This window comes from Mesoplodon mirus (genome assembly GCF_964341445.2).
Source record: "Mesoplodon mirus genome assembly, chromosome: 13".
Classification (NCBI taxonomy): Eukaryota; Metazoa; Chordata; class Mammalia; order Artiodactyla; family Ziphiidae; genus Mesoplodon; species Mesoplodon mirus.
Window position 1 is genome coordinate 22,313,854 of NC_138989.1, and position 26,338 is coordinate 22,340,191.

The 26,338-nt window shown below is 38.1% G+C and overlaps 1 protein-coding gene across 2 annotated transcripts in view; it reads right to left on the reverse strand.

Annotated features, from left to right (window-relative positions):
* Positions 1-26,338, reverse strand: part of TTC28 (tetratricopeptide repeat domain 28) — a 581,552-nt gene that overhangs the window by 542,470 nt on the left and 12,744 nt on the right. For both annotated transcript variants that reach the window (XM_082640381.1, XM_082640380.1), the window contains exon 2: positions 4,677-4,955. In XM_082640381.1, coding sequence (XP_082496507.1) covers positions 4,677-4,955 — 279 coding nt within the window. The remainder of the gene's footprint in view (positions 1-4,676; positions 4,956-26,338) is intronic.

Sequence of the window (26,338 nt, forward strand, 5' to 3'; positions counted from 1 at the left end):
CAATTGCTCATAGTAGGTTCACCAAGATAAATCATATGCTGGCCATGAAACAAGCCTCAGTAAATTGAAAAGCAGTAACATCATACCAAGTATGTTCTTTAACCACAATGGAACTAGGTTAGATATCAATAAGATAACTTTTTTAAAAACCCAAATATTAGGAAATTAAGTAACAACCTTTAATAATTCATGGATGAAAGAAGTAATCATAAGGAAAATTAGAAAATATTCTTAACTGAATGATAATGAAAACATAACATGTCAAAATTTGTGGGATACAGCAAAAGCAGTGATTGGAGAGAACATTTTAGCTTTAAATGATTACATTAAAAAAGAAGAAAGATTTAAAATCAATGGCCTAACCTCCCATCTCAGGAAATGAAAAGGAGAACAAACTAAATGTAAAATAATTAGAAGAAAATAATAAAGAGCAGAAATTGATTAAAGAGGAAATGTATAACACTGAAAATCAATAAACCCAACAACTGATTGTCTAGAAGTAAAATTGATAAACATCTGGGCAGACTAATGAGACAAAAGAGAGAAGATACAAATTAAAAACAGCAAGGGCTTTCCTGGTGGCGCAGTGGTTGAGAGTCCGCCTGCCGATGCAGGGGATACGGGTTCGTGCCCCGGTCTGGGAAGATCCCACATGCCAGTGGAGCTGCTGGGCCCGTGAGCCATGGCCACTGGGCCTGCGCATCCGGAGCCTGTGCTCCGCAACGGGAGAGGCCACAGCAGTGAGAGGCCCGCGTACCGCAAAAAAAAAAAAAAAAAAAAAAAAAACAGCAAGAATGAAAGAAAGGACCTCATTATAGTTCCTACAGAAATGAAAAGGATAATAAAGGAATGTTATTAACAACTTCATGCCAATAAATTTGCAACCTAGATTAAATGTAAAAATTAACTGAAACAAAATACCAAAACTAACAATTAGAAAACTTGAATGGCCTCATATCAAACAAAGAAATTGAATTCATAATTAAAATCTTCCCACAAAGAAAAGTCCAAGTGAAGATGACTTGACTGGTCAATTCTATCGAATACTTAAGGACAAAACAATGCCAATCCTACATAAATTTTTTTCAGAAAACACAAGAAGAGGGAACACTTCACAACTCATTGATGAGGCCAGTATCACTTTGATACCAAAACCAGCAAAGACATCATGAGAAAAGAAAACATAGATCAATATCCCTCATAAACACAGATGCAAAAATTCTTAACAAAATTATAGCAAATCAGATTTGACAATATATAAAAGTGATAATACATAATGACTAAGTGGTATCTATCCCATGAATGTAAGGTTGACTTAACATCCCAAAACAAAATCAATTTAATTTACCACATTAACACACTAAATGAGAAAAAATATGTATTGTAATTTCAATAGATGAAGAAAATTTTTGACAAAATTCAACACTCCATTGTAATAGAAGTTGAAGGGAATATCCTTCATCTGATTAAGGGCATCATCATCAACAATAAAAAGCTCACTACTTTTGCACTAAAATCAGGAATGAGTAAAGGAAGTTTGCTCTCACCATTTCTACGCATAATTGTAATGGATATCCTAACCAGTACAATGAAGCAAGAAAAAGAAATAAAAGTCATATGCAAAAAAAAAAAAAAAAAAGGAAGAAGTAGAAATGCCATTACCTGCAGATGACATGATCATGTACAGAAAAGATCCTAAGGGATCTGTAAAAGTCCTACTAGAACTTAAAAGAAAACTCAACAGGGTTACATGACACAAAGTAAAAAATACATTTTTTTCTATAGACTAGCAATTAAAAATTAGAAAATGAAAATTTTTAAATCCATTTATAATAGCATCAAAAAACAAAATACTTAGGAATAAATTTAATAAAAGATGTGCAAAACCTGAAAGCTACAAAAATTTGTAAAGGGAAATAAAAGAAAAACTAAATAAATGGAAAGATATACCATATATTTATGGACTGGAATGTTGAGATAGCAATTCTCTCCAAATTAAAAATTCAATGCAATCCCACTAGTTTCCTAGTAGGTTTTTTGAAGAAATTGATAAGTTGTTTTTACATTTATATAAAAATGCAAAGACAGAAGAGCAAAAACAACCTAGAAAAAGAAGAATAAAGCTAGAACACTCACAGTATCTGATGCTGAAACTTAAAATAAAACTACAGTAATCAAAATAGTATGGTTTTGATAAAGATAGATAATAAATCAAAGAAACAAAATAGAGAGTCCAGTAAATACCCCAATACTTTTATGATCAAATGGTTTGTGACAAAGGTGCCAAAGATAATTCAATGCGGAAAGGATAGTCTTTTCAACAAATGTTGCTGGAACATGGTTATCTATATGGAAAATAAATAAACCTTGACCCTTACTTCATACAATACCCCAAAATTAACTCGAAATGAATCACAGACTTAAAGGCAAAAACTATAAAAATCCTAGAAGAAAAGATAAGAAAAACTTTATAACTTTGAGTAAGACAAATATTTCTTAAACAGGACACAGAAAGAATGAACATATACAGACAACAGCTAAGAGGCAGCTGGAGATAAGGTATCATAATGGGACTGGGCTTATTCTTTTCTGCGGGTGGGGGGGCTCTCATAGTGCTTTTGCTCATACTTCTTTTGCAGCCCATATAACATCAAAATCATTCTTTCATTCAGACAAAATAAATGTGAATAAAAAACTCTCCAACCAACCTCTGAAGCCCTTGCATCTTAATATAAAAAATTAACTTTTACAGAGAGAGAGAGAAATTGGAAGGTATGTTTTACCACATCAAACTAGACAACAATGACATTTCAGAGAAAGATTTCAGAAAGGATCATAATGAAAAAGTCAGTTAGAAAAGTCAAAATTAAAAGAAAAGGAATTGATAAAAATTTACCAGGCATATCTTCATGACAGAGAGTATAAATGAACTTTCTTTTATATAAGGAGTATATTCCCAGAAAAGTAAGTATAAAAGCAAGTTTTTATAAAATGCAACTTTTTATGCAGTAGTAATTTCTTTATAAATTAATTTTATTATGAATCATATTATACAGAAAGACCCTTCATGATTTCAATAACAAACCCTAATTTATATTTTGTATAATTCTAAATGTTCCTAAGTTAGATTGCCTAAGGCCAAATATGGAGTTGAAATATTAATGCAAATTATAAATATACAATAAATTTACTTATCATAAGGGAAAAAAATCAGAGACTAAAACTTGAAATTATCCAAAAAAGTTGATTTTTCATCTATAATCATAAAAGTGCAACTTTTCAGCCATTTTCTGTGTAAAAATCACAAGAGGTTGACAACAGAAAGTAGAAATGACATAGAAAAAGGAAAAAGATAAAAGTTTATAGCTATTCACAAATGTAAGAAGGACACAAGTTAAGTGGACCACAATAAAAAAGGAATGAAGATACTTGATCTGAAATTTAAGCTCTCTGTATTTATCAGGCTCATTACATCAATCACAGGCTTAAAAAAAAAAAAGAAAGAAAGAAAGAAAAAGAGAAGACACAGGCCAAGCCTTGCTAGAATAATTTACTAATTTGAACATTTAATAAAAATGCACAATCATAGCTATTATACACCAAACACCAAGTATGTACAAGTAACATATTATCTCTAACTCTTAAATAACCTTACAAGATAGGTATTATCATCCCATTTATCTTAACCCCACAGAGGTTAAGAGATTTATCCAAAACCATATTGTCATTAATAGAAGAGAAGGAACTTGAACCTAGGTCTGTCCTTTGAAAACAGCAATCTAACTCCCAAATGTTGGCATACAACAATTTTTTAAAACAGATTTTGTTTCATTTACAATGATTATACTTATCAAAGAAATCCTTTAGGGAATTACAGAATACTAAACAACTCATAAGGTAGCAGCAATACTAGAAATTCCACGGAATGAAGCCAAAAATACCTACCAGAATTAAGGTAGAAAGCTATGACTATGACATATTATTAAGACAGTAAGAATCTTTTTTAAACTTCTAGAAAATTTCTATTAACCTTTGTTAACCCAACAGAAAGCCAAAAATAGGATGAAATGGTTTTGTGGTTCAATAAAAAAAAAATCTCAACACTTCAAGTCACATCTTAAGAAATCATTTCTAAAATAAACTGGGGGTTAGGAGGTGAAGAGGCACAATGAAAATAAAGTATATACAAAACAAAGATAACAACTCAAGACAAACTATTCAAGGGAATATAGATAATTACAATGATTTATTAGGAAAAAAAAGTTTCTCTGATTAAATAACATTCTGAAAATAAGCAGTCATTGACAGGGAATAAAATTATTTTAAATTGAAGGAAAGAAACACAATCATAATACTCCATCTAAAACATCTGTGCAAAAAAGAGATGTCCCAAACTTATAGAAATAACTAGAACACATCCTATCAAGAAACTGAGCGAAAAAAAAATTTATATCTCAAACATACAAGAAAAAAATTAAACTTAGACATAGAAAGCATACTTCCAAAGCATAAAAAAAGGAAGCTATTCACTAGTGTACCAGCTCGATGAAGCCATTCCATATCTTGCTGAAAAGTACAGACTATTTAAAATTAATAACTGCACTCAGTCAATAAAGTGTTACATTAAAATACGAAATCAGCACAAAAGATTCTGTGAAAATAAATGAAATTTCTACCTTTGGCCATTTGGGATTGAGAAGTCGGGCTTTGATTGCATCGTCCAGTGCCTTGTCATACTGCTGGATTTTCATATAGGCTGCAGATCTATTGCTGTATAAGATGCAGTTCTGAGGGTCAACAGCTAGGGCTTCATTGTACAGAACAATAGCTGTGTGGAAATCTCCATCATGACAGGCCTGATTACTCTGACGAACTTTCTCAACAAATTCAGCTTTGCTCAGCACTGGTCCATCAGGACTTCTCCGGCCAATAGTCTTAGCACCAAAGAGAGGAATCTACAAACAAAGAAACTTTGTGAGACAAAGTTTAGATAATCCAGAGAGGTTACTTGTCTGAATTTCAAGAGAACATGGACATTCTTCATAGTCTGCTTTATATTATAGGTAACTTTTGTGCCGTGAAAGACAATAAACTTTCCAAGAAGCAGCCAACATAGTACCTTAAATACAAATGTATCACTACATATGTATGTGTGTTCATATATATATATATACATATAGTTATAAACATACATATTTATACATGTATATATTTTTAAGAGAATGAATGAATAAATGCAAAAACGTACTCAGGCTTTTCTTTGGCAATTTAAAGTTATACTAAGAAAAAAAACAAAAAGGACTTACTTCCCTGGTGGCATAGTGGTTAAGAATCTACTTGCCACAGTGGTTAAGAATCCCCTTACCAAGGCAGGGGACACAGGTTCAATCCCTGGTCTGGGAAGATCCCACATGCCACAGAGCAACTAAGCCCGTGCGCCACAAGTACTGAGCCTGTGCTCTAGAGGCCGTGAGCCACAACTACTGAGCCCGCATGCCACAACCACTAAAGCCCACGCGTCTAGAGCCCGTGCTCCGCAACAAGAGAAGCCACCGCAGTGAGAAGCCCTTGCACCACAACAAAGAGTAGCCCCCGCTCGCTCGCCACAACTGGAGAAGGCCCGTGCGCAGCAACAAAGACCCAATGCAGAAAAAAGTAAAATAAATTAATTAGTTAATTTTTTTTAAATCTACAAACAATAAATGCTGGAGAGGGTGTGGAAAAAGGGAACCCTCTTGCACTGTTGGTGGGAATGTAAACTGATACAGCCACTATGGAGAACAGTATGGAGGTTCCTTAAAAAACTAAAAATAGTGCTTCCCTGGTGGCGCAGTGGTTGAGAGTCCGCCTGCCGATGCAGGGGACACGGATTCGTGCCCCGGTCCGGGAAGATCCCGCATGCCGCGGAGCAGCTGGGCCCATGAGCCATGGCTGCTGGGCCTGCACGTCCGGAGCCTGTGCTCTGCAACCAGGGAGGCCACAACAGTGAGAGGCCCGCGTATCACAAAAAAAAAAAGAAAGAAAGAAAGAAAGAAAAAAAAAAACTAAAAATAGAATTACCATATGACCCAGCAATCCCGCTACTGGGCATATACCCAGAGAAAACCATAATTCAAAAAGACACATGCACCCCAATGTTCACAGAAGCACTATTTACAATAGCCACGTCATGGAAGCAACCTAAATGCCCACTGACAGATGAATGGATAAAAAAGATGTGGTACATATATATAATGGAATATTACTCTGGCATAAAAAGGAACAAAATTGGGTCACTTGTAAAGACGTGGATGGACCTAGAGACTGTCATACAGAGTGAAGTAAGTCAGAAAGAGAAAAACAAATATTGTATATTAATGCATATTTGTGGAATCTAGAAAAATGGTACAGATGAACCTGTTTGCAAGGCAGAAATAGAGACAAAGACATAGAGAACAAACGTATGGACACCAAGGCGGGAAATGGGGGGTGGGATGAACTGGGAGATTGGGATTGACATGTATACACTAATAGGTATAAAATAGATAACTAATGAGAACCTGCTGTATAGCACAGGGAACTCTGCTTAGTGCGCTGTGGTGACCTAAATGGGAAGGAAATCCAAAAAAGAGAGGATATATGTATACATATGGCTGATTCACTTCGCTGTACAGCAGAAACTAACACAACACTGTAAAACAACTATACCCCCAATTAAAAAAAAAAATATATATATATACATATATATATATATAAACTATGCTAAGTTATCTTTGGATATAAGATTGTGAGTTATTTTCTTAAAATTTTCTCTTACCCAAATGTTGGGCAATAAGCATATGTAAGTTTTAAATTTTAAAAAAATAAAACATTTTAAAAATAAATTTTCACGTACCAATGAATCTTTTTAGACTGGCAAATTTGGTAACTATAATTTTGCTACTACCATGGAATTTCAAAGACAAACATCAGTTTTTGGAGATCACCAAAAAGAAAAAAAAATCTGCTGTAAATTGTATCTTGGCAATTTAAGACCTGCCTTTGATGTTGATTTTTCCAGATCACTAAGTTTTCTATGACTTTATAGCAGTGACTTTAAAATGAAAGGGAGTGAATGAGTCAAATGTTATTCATTTTTAAAACAGGAAAATTATAAACTGCATTAGAGTCCTGAGGATAGAAGCTTAAGACAGCAGTATCAAGAGAGACAGCTTGCGATTTCAAGCAGGCTTGCCCTAAGTGAAATTACAACAAAAAGTGTGATTTCCTTCCCGGTGTCTTCCTTTAAGACTCAGTCCAGTCCCTCTATTCAAAAGTGCATAATCGGGGCTTCCCTGGTGGCGCAGTGGTTGAGAGTCCGCCTGCCAATGCAGGGGACACGGGTTCGTGCCCCAGTCCGGGAAGATCCCACATGCTGCAGAGCGGCTGGGCCCGTGAGCCATAGCCATTGAGCCTGCATATCCAGAGCCTGTGCTCTGCAACGGGAGAGGCCACAACAGTGAGAGGCCCACATACCACAAAGAAAAAAAAAGTGCATAATCTTTTTTTTCTTTTTTTTGGCTGCATTGGGTCTTTGTTGCTGCGCTCGGTCTTCTAGGTGCAGTGAGCGGGGGCTACTCTTCGTTGCGGTGCGCAGGCTTCTCATTGCAGTGGCTTCTCTTGTTGTGGAGCACAGGCTCTAGGTGTGCGGGTTTCAGTAGTAGTGGCACGCAGGCTCAGTAGTTGTGGCTCGCGGGCTCTAGAGCACAGGCTCAGTAGTTGTGGTGCACGGGCTTAGTTGCTCTGTGGCATGTGGGATCTTCCCGGACCAGGGCTCAAACCCGTGTCTCCTGCATTGGCAGGCAGATTCTTAACCACTGCAAAAAGTGGATAGATCTAATATGTGACACATCAGCATACACAAAAGTAATACATTCCTCACAGAGGTATTTGCATTAAAAAGAGCAGACTTCACAGAGAGCAGGAAGAAGGCAGAGCTAATCTCTCACACAGGCAACCAGATTTTTTCCTCTGCTTATAGGGGTATCATATCCTAGATTTCCAGAACAATTTAAAATATCCTATAAGTTTCAAATATCAGTGCCCAAGTTATATCCTTCAACTACCTCATACTAGAAGTGACCAATAATGTACTCTAGTTAGGGTTTCGTTTTTTATTTTTAATTATGATCATGAAACATATTGCTTGAAAGTGAATGGACTATGGCACATTTACCAAACAACCAGGATTTTCCTAAACAACCTTGATGTTTATTTATTCCATCTGCATCATCAAACTAATATGTAAGACAGTGACAATGTATAAGACTGATTTCATTTTGGAAAATACAGTCATCATGACTCTACTTAAAGGCAGTACTAGCCATACGTCATAGAAACAAATTCTACACTTGAAAATTCAGGGGTACAACATAAAAATAGCAATAGCAGCCTTTAAAAGTAAAATCGTTAGGTTCACACGTAGCCTAAAAGTGAAAAAGACATGATCCTACTATTACAGCATTCCCTGCTTCCCAGGATAATTTGGTTCAATGCCAAAATAGATAAGAATCAAATTAATAAAGAGTCTGCATTCTATCACCTCCATATACATTAACACAAAGGAACATTTTCCAAAACACGTTCCAAGGAACCCTAGGTCCTCAGGAGACTAGGATGAACAAAGTTAAATTAAGTTTCTTCTTTAGTGGAAGACCTCTAAGAGCTTCTATTTTGCACACTGTGAACCTGAGAGAAGAGATACCATACATTATGAGATCAAAGTATCTTTTTGGTGGAGTACCTAGCTGGACCAGAAAATGCTTGAAAAACTGATGTAAACTATTAAATATAAGGCCTCTGAGAGCAAAGAAAAACGTCATGGAAAAGTCAATGCTAGTGCAGAAAGATTATAAATACTAAAGGAGAACTCCAACACCATCATCACCACCAAGTACCCACAAATTTAAGAGAAAATGCACTCTAGTTAAGTGTCCATAGAAGAATCTAATTTGTCAAAATATGCCAGTATCTACTCAGCTGGTTACAATGTGGTCCTTAGGAGGCTAAGAAATAGCCATTTTTGTGTATGGTTTTTAAAAACGGATATAATTTGCCTAGTCCTTCTCTATCTTCTCGGCAAGTGAAAAACTTGGCAATACAGAGAGATTAAAAAAAGACTTGCATGTATTTCTCACATTATATATATATAGTACTTGGAACAAGCAGCCATATTAAATTCATAGACTACTAGGGTGAATATACAGTACTACTTAAGGAGACAAAGAAAAATAAAATTCTGAAATACTCATTTAGTTCCTCTGATATTCTTTCTTTCCTCATATATTTCATATAGGTATAGTTTATGGATGTCAACATATATTAACATTGTTGATATTTTCTTCTCACCCTCTGACAAACTCATCTTAAAAGGGTAGAAGGAGTGTCAATAACATATGGACCAGGGCTTCCCTGGTGGCACAGTGGTTAAGAATCCACCTGCCGGGCTTCCCTGGTGGCGCAGTGGTAGAGAGTCTGCCTGCCAATGAGGGGGGCGCAGGTTCGTGCCCCGGTCCGGGAGGATCCCACATGCCACAGAGTGGCTGGGCCCGTGAGCTGTGGCTGCTAGGCCTGTGCGTCCGGAGCCTGTGCTCCGCAACGGGAGAGGCCGCAGCGGTGAGAGGCCCGCGTACCGCAAAAAAAAAAAAAAAAAAATTCCACCTGCCAATGCAGGGGACACGGGTTCGAGCCCTGGTCCAGGAAGATCTCACATGCCACGGAGCAACTAAGCCCATGCACCACAACTACTGAGTCGGTGAGCCACAACTACTGAAGCCCGTGCACCACAACTATTGAAGCCTGCGTGCCTAGAGCCTGTGCTCCGCAACAAGAGAAGCCACCGCAATGAGAAGCCCACGCACCGCAACAAAGAGTAGCCTCCGCTCGCCGCAACTAGAGAAAGCCCACACGCAGCAACAAAGACCCAATGCAGCCAAAAATAAATTAATTAATTATAAAGAATAAATTATTTTAAAAAAGAAAAATACTTATCATCCTTTATATTAAAAAACTATAGGGGAGTCAAAGAATTAACTGTTTAAGATAAGATAAAATTATAAAAGTACTAAAAGGAAACACAGAATTTTTTACCATGTAAACTGAAGAAGGAATTTCTAAGTACAACACAAAACCTAAAAACATAATAGAAAACACTGATAAATCTGACAACATAAAAGTTTTAAATATCTGCATAGAAAAAATGACTTTTAATTAAGCAAAAAGATAAGTCACAAATCAGTAATAAAAAAAACTATTTGTAACACATGATAAAAAACTAATTTGCTTACTATATAAAAATCTCCTACAAATAAATCAGAAAAAAATTCTAGTGGAGGACTTCCCTGGTAGCACAGTGGTTAAGAATCCGCCTGCCATTGCACGGGACACTGGTTGTAGCCCTGGTATGGGAAGATCCCACATGCCGCGGAGCAACTAAGCTCGTGCACCACAACTACTGAGCCTGAGCTCTAGAGCCCGTGAGCCACAATTACTGAGCCTGCATGCCAAAACTACTGAAGCCCACATACCTAGAGCCTGTGCTCCACAAGAGAAGCCACCACAATGAGAAGCCCACGCACCATGACGAAAAGTAGCCCCCACTCACCACAACTAGAGAAACCCCGCACATAGCAGTGAAGACCCAACGCAGCCATAAATAAATAAATAAATAAATAAATAAATAAATAAATAAATTTTTTAAAAATAAAATCTAGTGGAATAAATGAACAAAAAATAGGCACAGACAGATCATGAGAAAGGAAATCTATATGGCTTTTAATCATATTTTTTAATGTGTGGTTTCTTTTATTTTAAAAGAAAATCAAACCTCAAAATATCATTTTTCACCTCTCATACTACTGGAAAAAAATTATCAGTACGCTTTAATAAGGGAACAAAGAAAAAGTTCCACCCATACATTGTTGGTGGAAGTGTAAGCTGATGTAATTATAGAACAATTTAGGAATATTTATAAAAATGTAAAAGATACATACCCTTGGAATTCTAGAAATTTTTCCTACTTCTGGTAAATTCGCCTTCAGATACATTAACCTATGTAAACAAAGTTACATAAACCAGGATATTCATAACAGCCTCATTTGTATTAGCATGAGGTTAGAAAAAACCACAATGTTGGACAACAGGAAAATAGATAAATTAGTTTTAATAGATCTATATAATTGATACTATAAAGCCAGCCAAAAGAATGAGGTAGATTTTATATACTGATATGTAAAGTTAGAAAAAATCAAGATGCAAAACAGAGAGGTGGGATATGTAATCTTCTACGAAATAAGTGGGAGGAATAATGCATATACATGTACATACACTTGCATACTTAAATATATTATAGATTAATTATGCCAGAAACAATATAAAAACCAGAAGAGTAACTGACTCAAAAGAGAGTTGTTTGAGGACTGGAAAGTAGAGGTTGTAGGGAGACCAACTTTTCAAATTTGTACTGTCTGATATTTTACTATATGCATATATTACCTACTTTTTTAAAACATGAAAAGAATCATTCTGAAAACAGAGCATAGCTTACTTTTATATATCAAGGTATCCATATATGGTTGCAAAATCTGTTCACTTTCTAAGGGTATCTGGCTAAGAAGATGAAAGGGGATTAAAAACCAGTCTTTGCACCCTGGCCCAGAGCTACATAAGCCTAGAATGGAGGTACCACTTTCTTACAAAGTCACCCTCTACTCACCAAGCTATTCTTTTTTTTTTTTTTTTTTTTTGCGGTATGCGGGCCTCTCACTGTTGTGGCCTCTCCCGTTGCGGAGCACAGGCTCCGGATGCGCAGGCCCAGCGGCCATGGCTCACGGGCCCAGCCGCTCCGCGGCATGTGGGATCCTCCCAGACCGGGGCACGAACCCGTATCCCCTGCATCGGCAGGCGGACTCTCAACCACTGCGCCACCAGGGAGGCCCTCACCAAGCTATTCTTATGGCTAGGGAGTAGGATCTTTCTTGAATTCACACAAAGGTCAAATATGGATAAGCTGCTATATATTAATTATGTATTTTTTACAATAGATGATAAGACAAAATTCACTGGAGAATTGACCATATAATAAAAGAACTCAGTGTACATTCCAAAATATATGTAGAATATATAATATATATTACATGATATATAATATATGTATTATATATAAAATATATAATACATGAAGTTAAGAACTTTGTGGATGGGTTCACAAGATTTGACCCACAAATGACAGAATAAACTGAAAGAAAAGTCCATAGAAAATACCCAAAATTAAATATACTCAAATAGAAAAAGGAAATGGGGAAAAATGACAGGTGCATAAGAGATAAGAGGAACATGCCAAAGAGGTCTAACACATATAATTGGGATCCCAGAAGGAAAGAAAAGGGATTAGATGCAATATTTGAATACCGCATGACCAAGAATTTTCTAAAACTGATGAAAGACATCAACTCAGAATACTGAACCCACTGAACTTCATCCAACCTCAAGCTATCACAAAGAAAACTAGACCAACACACATCACAGTCAAACCACTAAAAACCAAAAACAAAGAAAATGTTAAAGCAAACAAAGGAGAAAAAAAGACACATTACCTTCAAAGGGGCTACAAGCTGCAAACTCAACAGGAATGATGGAAGCTGAACTAGCAGCTAGCCTACAATTCTACACCCAGAGAAAATATTATTCAAAAATGAAGTGGAAATAGGATTGATCCTACATTACTGGTGGAATTTTAAATGGTTCAGCCACTGTGGAAAACAGTTGGCAGGTCTTCAAAAAGTTAAACATAGAGTTACCATATGACCCAGAAATTCCACTCCTGGGTATCTACCCAAACGAATTGAAAATGTATATCCCCACAACAACATGTACACAAATGTTCATAGCAGCATTAGTCATAATGGCCAAAAAGTATAACAACACAAATATCCATCAAATGATGAGTATATAAACAAAATGTGGCATAGCCACACAATGGAACCAAAAAAAAGGAACAAAACACTAATACACATGAGAATATGGATGAACCTTTAAAATGCTACGTTAAGTGAAAGAAGCCAGAAACAAATGGCCACATTTGTATGACTCCATTTATATTAAATGTCCATAGTAGGCAAATCCATAGAGGCAGAAAGCAAATTAGTGGTTGTCAAGGGCCAGAGATGGGGGAAATGGAACACCTAACAAGTACTGGAATTCTTTTTGGGGTGATGGAAATTCTTGGGATTAGACAGTGGTGATGGTTGTGAATATACCAAAATCCACTAAATTGTATAATTTTATTTTTTTTTATTTTTATTTTTTTGCGGTACGCGGGCCTCACTACTGCGGCCTCTCCCGTTGCGGAGCACAGGCTCCGGATGCACAGGCTCAGCAGCCATGGCTCACGGGCCCAGCTGCTCCGCGGCATGTGGGATCTTCCCAGACCAGGGCACGAACCCGTGTCCCCTGCATCGGCAGGCGGACTCTCAACAACTGCGCCACCAGGGAAGCCCCAAATTGTATAATTTTAAATGGTGAATTTTATGGTGTGTTAATTTTTAAAATGTAAAATAAATACTTTTTCAAACAAACAAACACTGAGGGAATTCATCAACATCAGGCCCACACTAAAAGAAATACTAAAAGAAATACTGCAGGAAAACGATCTTAGACAGAAATATGGAAATGTAGAAAGGAAGGAATAATACTGGTAAAGGCAAATATATGAGTAAATATAAATGAACATCAGCTATACAAAACAGTAACTGTAATGTGAAGTTTAAGATATATATAAGACAGAACCTGAACCAAGATGGCAGAGTAGAAGAACATGCTCTCACTCCCTCTTGTGAGAACACCAGAATCACAAGTAGCTGCTGGACAATCACCAACAGGAAGACACTGGAACTCACCAGAAAAGATACCCCACATCCAAAGACAAAGGAGAAGCCACAATGAGACAGTAGGAGGGGTGCAATCACAGTAAAGTCAAATCCCATAACTGCTGGGTGGGTGACTCACAGACTGGAGAACACTTATACCACGGAAGTCCACCCACTGGAGTGAAGGTTCTGGGCCCCACGTCAGGCTTCCCAACCTGTAGGTCCAGCAAAGGGAGGAGGAATACCTAGAGAATCAGACTTTGAAGCCTAGTGGGATTTGATTGCAGGACTTCGACAGAACTGGGGGAAACAGAGACTCCACTCTTTGAGGGCACACACAAAGTACTGTGCACAGTGGGACCCAGGGAAAGGAGGAGTCACCCCACGGGAGACTGAACCAGACCTACCTGCTAGTGTTGGAGAGTCTCCTGCAGAGGCGGGGGGTGGCTGTGGCTCACCATGGGGACAAGGACACTGGCAGCAGAAGTTCTGGGAAGTACTCCTTAGCGTGAGCCCTCTCAGAGTCTGCCATTAGCCCCACCAAAGAGGCCAGGTAGGCTCCAGTGTTGGGTTGCCTCAGGCCAAACAACCAACACAGAGGGAACCCAGCCCCACACATCAGCAGTCAAGCAGATTACAGTTTTACTGAGCTCTGCCCACCAGAGCAACAGTCAGCTCTACCCACGACCAGTCCCTGCCATCAGGAAACCTGCACAAGTCTCTTAGACAGCTTCATCCACCAGAGGGCAGACAAAAGAAGCAAGAAGAATTACAATCCTGCAGCCTGTAGAACAAAAACCACATTCACAGAAAGACAGACAAGACGAAAAGGCAGAGGGCTATGTACCAGATGAGGGAACAAGATAAAACCCCAGAAAAACAACTAAATGAAGTGGAGATAGGTAACCTTCCAGAAAAAGAATTCAGAATAATGATAGTGAAGATGACCCAGGACCTTGGAAAAAGAATGGAGGCAAAGATCAAGAAGATGCAAGAAATGTTTAACAAAGACCTAGAATAATTAAAGAACAAACAAACAGAGATGAACAGTACAATAAACTGAAATGAAAACTACACTAGAAAGAATCAATAGCAGAATAACTGAAGCAGAAGAATGGATAAGTGACCTGGAAGACAGAATGGTGGAATTCACTGCTGCAGAACAGAATAAAGAAAAAAGAATGAAAAGAAATGAAGACAGCCTAAGAGACCTCTGGGACAACATTAAACGCAACAGCATTCGCATTATAGGGGTCCCAGAAGAGGAAGAGAGAGAGAAAGGACCAGAGAAAATATCTCAAGAGATTATAGTCGAAAACTTCCCTAACATGGGAAAGGAAATAGCCCCCCAAGTCCAGGAAGCGCAGTGGGTCCCATACAGAATAAACCAAAGGAGAAACACACCAAGACACATAGTAATCAAATTGGCAAAAATTAAAGACAAAGAAAAATTATTGAAAGCAGCAAGGGAAAAACGACAAATAACATACAAGGGAACTCCCATAAGGTTAACAGCTGATTTCTCAACAGAAACTCTACAAGTCAGAAGGGAGTGGCATAATATATACTTAAAGTGATGAAAGGGAAGAACCTACAACCAAGATTACTCTACCCAGCAAGGATCTCATTCAGGTTTGATGGAGAAATCAAAAGCTTTACAGATAAGCAAAAGCTAAGAGAATTCAGCACCACCAAACCAGCTCTATAACAAATGCTAAAGGAATTTTTCTAAGTGGGAAACACAAGAGAAGAAAAGGACCTACAAAAACAAACCCAAAACAATTAAGAAAATGGTCATAGGAACATACATATCGATAATTACCTTAAACGAGAATGGATTAAATGCTCCAACCAAAAGACACAGGCTTGCTGAATGGATACAAAAACAAGACCCATATATATGCTGTCTACAACAGACCCATTTCAGACCTAGGGACACATACAGACTGAAAGTAAGGGGATGGAAAAAGATATTCCATGCAAATGGAAATCAAAAGAAAGCTGGAGTAACGATACTCATATCAGACAAAATAGACTTTAAAATAAAGACTATTACAAGAGACAAAGAAAGACTCTACATAACAATCAAGGGATCGATCCAAGAAGAAAATATAACAATTGTAAATATTTATGCACCCAACATAGGAGCACCTCAATACATAAGACAAATACTAACAGCCATAAAAGGAGAAATCAACAGTAACACATTCATAGTGGGGGACTTTAACACCCCACTTTCACCAACGGACAGATCATCCAAAATGAAAATAAATAAGGAAACACAAGCTTTAAATGATACATTAAACAAGATGGACTTAATTGATATTTATAGGACATTCCATCCAAAAACAACAGAATACACATTTTTCTCAAGTGCTCATGGAACGTTCTCCAGGATAGATCATATCTTGTGTCACAAATCAAGCCTTGGTAAATTTAAGAAAATTGAAATTGTATCAGGCATCTTTTCTGACCACAATGCTATGAGACTAGATAACAATTACAGGAAAAGATCTGTAATAAAAACAAACACATGGAGGCTAAACAATACACTACTTAATAACGAAGTGATCACTGAAGAAATCAAAGAGGAAATAAAAAAAAACCTAGAAACAAATGACAGTGGAGACACGACGACCCAAAACCTATGGGATGCAGCAAAAGCAGTTCTAAGAGGGAAGTTTATAGCAATACAATCCTACCTAAAGAAACAGGAAATATCTCGAATAAACCTAAACTTGCACCTAAAGCAACTCGAGAAAGAAGAACAAAAAAAACCCCAGGAGGAAAGAAATCATAAAGATCAGATCAGAAATAAATGAAAAAGAAATGAAGGAAACGATAGCAAAGATCAATAAAACTAAAAGCTGGTTCTTTGAGAAGATAAACAAAATTGATAAACCATTAGCCAGACTCATCAAGAAAAAAAGGGAGAAGACTCAAATCAATAGAATTAGAAATGAAAAAGGAGAAGTAACAACTGACACTGCAGAAATACAAAAGATCATGAGAGATTACTACAAGCAACTATATGGCAATAAAATGGACAACCTGGAATAAATGGACAAATTCTTAGAAATGCACAACCTGCCAAGACTGAATCAGGAAGAAATAGAAAATATGAACAGACCAATCACAAGCAATGAAATTGAAACTGTGATTAAAAATCTTCCAACAAACAAAAGCCCAGGACCAGATAGCTTCACAGGCGAATTCTATCAAACATTTAGAGAAGAGCTAACACCTATCCTTCTCAGACTCTTCCAAAATATAGCAGAGGGAGGAACACTCCCAAACTCATTCTACGAGGCCACCATCACCTTGATACCAAAACCAGACAAGGATGTCACAAAGAAAGAAAACTACAGGCCAATATCACTGATGAACATAGGTGTAAAAATCCTCAACAAAATACTAGCAAACAGAATCCAACAGCACATTAAAAGGATCATACACCATGATCAAGTGGGGTTTATCCAGGAATGCAAGGATTCTTCAATATATGCAAATCAATCAATGTTATACACCATATTAACAAATTGAAGGAGAAAAACCATATGATAATCTCAATAGATGCAGAGAAAGCTTTCGACAAAATTCAACACCCATTTATGATAAAGACCCTGCAGAAAGTAGGCATAGAGGGAACTTTCCTCAACATAATAAAGGCCATATATGACAAACCCACAGCCAGCATCATCCTCAATGGTGAAAAACTGAAACCATTTCCACTAAGATCAGGAACAAGACAAGGTTGCCCACTCTCATCACTCTTATTCAACATAGTTTTGGAAGTTTTAGCCACAGCAATCAAAGAAGAAAAGGAAATAAAAGGAATCCAAATCGGAAAAGAAGAAGTAAAGCTGTCACTGTTTGCAGATGACATGATACTATACATAGAGAATCCTAAAGATGCTACCAGAAAACTACTAGAGCTAATCGATGAATTTGGTAAAGTAGCAGGATACAAATATAATGCACAGAAATCTCTGGCATTTCTATACACTAATGATGAAAAATCTGAAAGTGAAATCAAGAAAACACTCCCATTTACCATTGCAACAAAAAGAATAAAATATCTAGGAATAAACCTATCTAAGGAGACAAAAGACCTGTATGCAGAAAATTATAAGACACTGATGAAAGAAATTAAAGATGATACAAATAGATGGAGAGATATACCATGTTCTTGGATTGGAAGAATCAACATTGTGAAAATGACTCTACTACCCAAAGAAATTTACAGATTCAATGCAATCCCTTCAAACTACCACTGGCATTTTTCACAGAACTAGAACAAAAAATTTCACAATTTGTATGGAAACACAAAAGACCCCGAATAGCCAAAGCAATCTTGAGAACGAAAAACGGAGCTGGAGGAATCAGGCTCCCTGACTTCAGACTATACTACAAAGCTACAGTCATGAAGACAGTATGGTACTGGCACAAAAACAGAAAGATAGATCAATGGAACAGGATAGAAAGCCCAGAGATAAACCCACGCACATATAGTCACCTTATCTTTGATAAAGGAGGCAGGAATGTACAGTGGAGAAAGGACAGTCTCTTCAATAAGTGGTGCTGGGAAAACTGGACAGGTACATGTAAAAGTATGAGTTTAGAACGCTCCCTAACACCATACACAAAAATAAGCTCAAAATGGATTAAAGACCTAAATGTAAGGCCAGAAACTATCAAAATCTTAGAGAAAAACATAGGCAGAACACTCTTCAACATAAATCACAGCAAGATCCTTTTTGACCCACCTCCTAGAGAAATGGAAATAAAAACAAAAATAAACAAATGGGACCTAATGAAACTTCAAAGCTTTTGCAGGGCAAAGGAAACTATAAACAAGACCAAAAGACAACCCTCCGAATGGGAGAAAATATTTGCAAATGAAGAAACTGACAAAGGATTAATCCCCCAAATTTACAAGCAACTCATGCAGCTCAATAACAAAAGAACAAACAACCCAATCCAAAAATGGGCAGAAGACCTAAACAGACATTTCTCCAAAGAAGATATACAGACTGCCAACAAACACATGAAAGAATGTTCAACATCATTAATCATTAGAGAAATGCAAATCAAAACTACAATGAGATATCATCTCACACCAGTCAGAATGGCCATGATAAAAAAATCTAGAAACTTATAATAAATGCTGGAGAGGGTGTGGAGAAAATGGAACACTCTTGCACTGCTGGTGGGAATGTGAATTGGTACAGCCACTATGGAGAACAGTATAGAGGTTCCTTAAAAAACTACAAATAGGGCTTCCCTAGGGGCGCAGTGGTTAAGAATCCACCTGCCAATGCAGGGAACACGGGTTCGAGCCCTGGTCCGGGAAGATGCCACATGCCGCAGAGCATGTGGCGTAAGCCCTTACGCCACAACTACTGAGCCTGCTCTCTGGAGACCGTGAGCCACAACTACTGAGCCCATGTGTCACAACTACTGAAGCCTGTGCGTCTAGAGCCTGTGCTCCGCAACAAGAGAAGCCACTGCAATGAGGAGCCCGCCACACCGCAAAGAAGAGTAGCCCCCAATTGCCACAACTAGAGAAAGCCCGCACGCAGCAATGAAGACCCGATGCAGCAAAAAATTAAATAATTTTTTTAAATTAAAAAGTTAAAAAAAACAGTATCTATACATATTTGAAAAAAAACAGAGGCATGTGTAAACAAGTTATTTTATTTACTCAGTCTACAGATGGTCTACATATGAATTGAACCACGACCTCCCTTAGAATCCACAAAACAGTAGGAAGCAGTGATCAAGGTTTCCTTATTACAGAGAATAAAAGGTTATGCTGGTTAACCAATTCTGCTGTTATCAGAAATAACGTCTTGATAGCAACTACTCTATTGTTTTTGCCAGACATCTTTCAAAATGTGGTAGGCCTATACAAGCATACTCTGGTACCATTGCCGGTTCAGTTCCAGACCCCAGCAATAAATCAAATATCACAACAAAGCGAGTCACATGAATTTTCTGGTTTCCTAGTGCGTTTAGTGCGTTTTTCATGAATTTTCTGGTTTCCTAGTGCATTTAAGAAGTCATGTTTACACTAAACTGTAGTCTATAAAGTGTGTAATAGGATTATGTCCAAAAATATATCTATATATACCTTAATTTAAAAATACTTTATTGCTAAAAATGGTAACCATTGTCTGAGCCTTCAGTGAGTGGTAATCTTTTTGCTGGTGGAGGGTCTTGCCTCAGTGTTGACGGCTACTGACTGATCAGGGTGGTGGTTGCTGAAGGCTGGGGTGGCCATGACAGTTTCTGAAAATAAGACCACAGTGAAGTTTGCCTCGTCAACTGACTCTTCCTTTCATGAACCATTTCTCTGTAGCACACAGTGCTGTTTGATAGCGTTTTACCCACAGTAGAACTGTCAAAATTGGAGTCAATCCTCTCAAACCCTGCTGCTGCTCTATCAACTAAGTTCATGTAATATTCTAAATCCTTTGTCACTTTCAACAACCTTCACAGCTTCTTCACCAGGAGTGGATTCTCAAGAAACCACTTTCTTCACTCATTTATAAGAAACACTCCTCATCTGTTAAAGTTTCATCATGAGATTGCTACAATCCAGTCACACCTTCAGGGTCCACTTCTAATTCTAGTTCTCTTGCTGTTTCTACCACATCTGCAGTTACTTCCTCCACTATCTTGAACCCCTCAAAGTCATCCACGTGGGTTGGAAGCAACTTCTTCTAAACTTCTTTTAATGTTGATATTTTGACCTCTTCCCACGAATCATGAATGTTCTTAATGGCATCCAGAATGGTGAATCCTTTCCAGAATGTTTTTCAATTTACTTTGCCCAGATCCATCATTAGAATCACCATCGATGGTGACTACAGCCTTAAGAAATGTATTTCTTAAATAATAAGACCTAAAAGTCGAAATTACTCCTTGATCCATGGGCTGCAAAATGATGTTTTGTTAGCAGGCATGAAAACAACACTAATCTCCTTGTATATCTCCATCAGGGTGCTTGGGTGAACAAGTGCATTGTTAATGAGCAGTAATATGTTAAAAGGAATCTTTTTTTCTGAGCAGTAGGTCTCAACAGTGGGCTTAAAATATTCAGTAAACCGTGTTGTCAACAGATGTGCTATCATCCAGGCAGAGTAGATTTAGCATAATTCCTAAGGGCCCTAGGATTTCTTGAATAGTAAATAGCATTGGCTTCAACTTAAAGTCACTAGCTGCATTAGTCCCTAATAAGAGTCAGCCTGTCCTTTGAAGCTTTAAAGTCAGGCACTGACTTCTCTCTAGCTATGAAAGTCCTAGATGGCATCTTCTTCCAATAGAAGGCTGTTTCATCTACAATGAAAATCTACTGTTTAGTGTAGCCACATTCATTAATTATCTTAGCTAGATCTGGATAACTTGCTGAAGCTTCTACATCAGCACCTGCTGCTTCACCTTGCACTTCTATGTTATGGAGACAGCTTCTTTCCTTAAATCTCATGAGCCAACCTCTACTAGCTCAGACTTTTCTTCTGCAGCTTCCTCACCTCTCTCAGCCTTCACAGAAGCAAAGAGAGTTAGGGCCTTGCTCTCGATTAGGCTCTGGCTTAAGGGAATGCTGTGGCTAGTTTGATGTCCTATCCAGACCATTAAAACTTTCTTCATATCAGCAATAAGGCTGTTCTGCTTCCTTATCGTTTGTGTATTCACTGGAGCAGCACTTTTAATTTCCTTCAAGAACTTTTCCTTTGCATTCACAACTTGGATAACTGGCACAAGAGGCCTAGTTTTTAGCCTATCTCAGCTTTTGCCATGCCTTCCTCACTAAGCTTAATCATTTCTAGCTTTCGATTTAAAGTGAAAGATTTGCAACTCTTCCTTTGATTGGACCACTTAGAGGCAACCGAAGGGTTTATTCATTGGCCTAATTTCAATACTATTGTGTCTCAGGAAATAGGGAGGCCCAAGGAGACAGAGATAGACAGGAGAACGGCTAGTGAGTGGAGCAAGTCAGGAAACACACAACATTTATCAATTAAGTTCTACATCTTATGTGGGCACAATTCGTGGTGCCCCAAAACAATCACAAGGGCTTCCCTGGTGGCGCAGTGGTTGAGAGTCCGCCTGCCGATGCAGGGGACACGGGTTCGTGCCCCGGTCCGGGAAGATCCCACATGCCGCGGAGCGGCTGGGCCCATGAGGCATGACCGCTGAGCCTGCGCATACGGAGCCTGTGCTCCACAACAGGAGAGGCCAGAACACTAAGAGGCCCGCGTACCGCACAAAAAAAAAAAAAAAAAAAAAACAATCACAATACTAACATCAAAGATCACTGATCACAGATCACCATAACAAATATAAAATTAATGAAAATTTTTGAAATATTGTGAGAGTTACCAAAATGTGACACAGAGATACGAAGTGAGCAAATGCTGTTGGAAAAAAATGTCACCGACAGACTTGCTCAATGCAGAATCGCCACAAACCTTCAATTTGTAAAATATGCAATATCTGCAAAGTGCAATAAAGTGAAGCACAGTAAAATGAGGTATGCCCATACTTTAGCCAATGACAAAACTGCCAATATTTATATTAAGAGTAGATGTGCTTAAATAACTCATGATTTTGAAATGTAGTGGAAGCAACATGGCTTTCTTACTTCCAGTGGAAATAAAATTTAAAATGGCCCCTATGTTCAGGAATTACTGGATGCAATACTTTTACCTACCACTTTAGCTATTATTAAGATTCCAGGGCATTCTAAACTTGACTCTCTGAAATTTAAGGGAAATCACCTTGCTGATATTTCCGCAAGGAAAGCTGCCCTTAAAGGAACCAACAATAGCCAAACCTCTGTCATGGTCGAAAGGAATATTTCTCCAAATGATAACTTAGAAAAACTGGCTAGAGAAGCCCAACAATTGGCCTCAGAAAAAGAAAAACAAGATTGGAAACTCAACAACTGTTGACTTGATAAAAAGAGAAAGCTCTGGTTTGGACCAAATAACAACCAAGTCCTACCAGAGGCTCTAAAATTCCCAGTCCTCACCATTGCACACGCAATAAACCATTGGTCTACTGACAAAATGATAGCCTTCGTGAATCAATATTTGTAAGAAATCATTAATAAGGCCACCAAAAGTGCCTACCTCACTTGTCCCATTTATCTGAAGTACAACCCAGGGAAGCCTGTTCGTACTGCTCTCAGACATTTTAAACTGCCTAATGGACCATTTGAGGTCTGGCAAATGGATTTCATACAACTTCCTCTGTCTCATGGATATAAATATGTTTTAGTTATGGTCTGTATGTTATCACACTGGACTGAAGGCTTCCCTGGCAGACAGGCTACTGCCTCCTTTATGGCTAAAAAGTCCTTTTGGAAAAAATTATCCCTACCTAGGGAATGCCTCTCAAACTTCATAGTGATCCAGGAACCCATTTAATGGCCAGGTACTTCGACAAGTCTGTGCAGTTTGGCCAGTTTTATAATACTTTCACTGTGCTTACCACCCTCAATCCTCTGCTTTAGTCAAATGCACTAAGGGCTTTATTAAGACTCAACTGGAAAAATCTGTAGAGGCTCTCCAAATACCTTGGCCAGAAGCATTGCCATTGGTGCTCTTAAATCTTAGATCCACCCCTTTTGGAATTCATAAACTCTTACCCATTGAGATAGTCACAGGATGCCTAATGCACTTGGCTCCTGGTTCTTTTGATGCACAACTGATAAAAGGAGAGCTACTCCAATATTGCAAAGGTACAATTGCTTATATTAAAAATAACCATGCTGGGCTTCCCTGGTGGCGCAGTGGTTCAGAATCCACCTGCCAATGCAGGGGACATGGGTTTGATCCCTGGTCCAGGAAGATCCCACATGCCATGGAGCAACTAACCCCGTGCGCCACAATTACTGAGCCTGCGCTCTAGAGCCCGTAGGCCACAATTACTGAGCCTGTGTGCCACAACTACTGAAGCCCATGTGCCTAGAGCCCGTGCTCTGCACCAAGAGAAGCCACCACAATGGGAAGCCCGCACACCACAACGAAGAGTAGCCCCCGCTCACAGCAACTATAGAAAGTCCATGTGCAGCAACAAAGATCCAATGCAGCCAAAAATAAATAAATAAATAATAAATAAAATTTTTTTAAGTAGCATGTCATTAAATAAATAAGTAAATAAATAAATAAATAAAAATAAAAATAACCGTGCTTTGGTAGAGTAATCTTTTCATAGTGCACTCTCGGGAGACAAAATACTTAAGCATCACACCTTGAAACCTGAAGATTTCATCTACTGGAAAAGACACCTCCAGAAGAGCTCTCTTCAACCTCACTGCAGAGGCCCCTATCAGGTACTGCTAACCAACCCTTATACCACCAAACTTCAAGGAACAGACTCTTGGATTCATGTGACACACATAAAGAAAGCACCAAACCCTGAATGGACCTGCACCATCATCTGGTGATCTGAAAGTAAAGATTTCCTGGAATTGAAGCAGATGACATCTGATGAGACAGCTTTCCCAAGATATCTGGACCAAGCCTGTTGGAAGCTTGCCACCAAACCTTTGATGATAACATAGAACTTCAGATGATCTCCAGTGTCTGTGATCTTGATAACATATGGATTTTAGATTAAAAGTACCTGAGAGTTTTCCCTCCTAGCCCTCCTTGTTACTCAAATACGACATCATTAACTTTCCAATCTGTGCACTTTCCCTCCAACATGAGATACTACACCCAGGAAAGGTCCTTCCTGGCATTGAGGGACAAAAAGCCACTGAAACTAGAAAACCTGACTCTTGATAAAAGATGCTTTCAGAGAAAGATCTTGATCAAAAGGGAGAAATGTTAAAAATTAATAAACAGGGGGCTTCCCTGGTGGCGCAGTGGTTGAGAGTCCGCCTGCCGATGCACGGGACACCGGTTCATGTCCCAGTCCGGGAAGATCCCACATGCCGCGGAGCAGCTGGGCCCGTGAGCCACGGCTGCTGAGCCTGCGCGTCCGGAGCCTGTGCTCCGCAACAGAAGAGCCCACAGCAGTGAGAGGCCCGCGTACCGCAAAAAAAAAAAAAAAAATTAATAAACAGAAACCTCAGTTAAACAGAGTTGGGAGACCAGAAAAGGGAGCTCCCATACCCTGTAACGATAGCAGAGCCCAAAAGGAAGAGGAAAGGTTCCTCTTCTTTCCTGGCAAGGACACAACCACTGAAAAGCCATGGACTCCTTTACTACAGTCCTCCCAACTTCCTCTGTATAAAAGTGTTCTCCTTCCCTTGCCGTGCATGCTCACCATGGATGCCCACCCCAAACTGCAATTCTCTGCTGATCCCAAATAAACCCGTCTTTGCTGGAGAAATATCTGGCAGTCTATTTGTTTTGGGTCAACAATAGTAATAACAACAACAAAACACACACACACATCTAGCATTTATTTAGCACTTACTATGTGCCTGGAAGTGTTTTAAATAATATATATGTATTAATTCATTTAATCCTGACAACAACCCTGTAAAATAAGCAACGGTAGCATTCTCACTTTATGGATAGGACAATAAGGTGCAGATCTCATGCTTTTGACACTACATATGCTACAATGCCATGACACACAACTCTCTAAATTTAAGGCAGCCTTTGAAATGCAACACTTAAGCACAACTTGCTTACATGCTTTTTAAAGTTCATATCTGGACTTGCAGCTATAAGGGAAATAATTTTCTCACATATGGAGTGATTTTTTAAGACTCTTGGTTGAGAACATCTGACCTGACAACACACACAGGACAAAATGGGTAGAAAATCAGGCAATGAAATCATCTTCCACCCTGCAAAATAAAACTACTACCTTCACTATTGTCCCATTCAGAAATCAAAAGTAAGGTAATTCATGGTAGGTATACACAATTTATTTTATAAATTATGGTTTCTATTTACTGAAGCTCAAAAATATCTTGGGCTGAGAATATAAAATTTAAGAGTTCGTTATCCTTAATAGTAAATACATGTCTTACATACAAACTTTGTATAAGTGGAAATTTAATAAAAGTAACTTTTATTTTCTGCAGTATTGTTAAACATAATATGTGTTTTTAGTGTCATGCTTTTTAAAGGCCAATGTTAAAATACTGCTGTATCTAAACTCACTATGAACAAAAAGTGATAAAACACACAAGAAACAAAACTTTTTTTAAATGTCTGAGCCAAATTGACACAAATTCACTTTCACAACTCCCTCTATAAAATCAATCAAAATGCTATGACAATGGTGGGAAACCAACCACATTTTGAAAAAAAATTAACTACCAAACACATCGACTAATTCTATCTCTTCCAACTTCAACTAGAAATAAATATGTACTCTAAAGTAGAAGAGTAATCGTATTTCTCAATATCTGCCAATTTGTTTACAACCCATCTCACAAAGGATAAAAATTTTAAATCCTTCTCTAAATAGCTTTGAGTTCA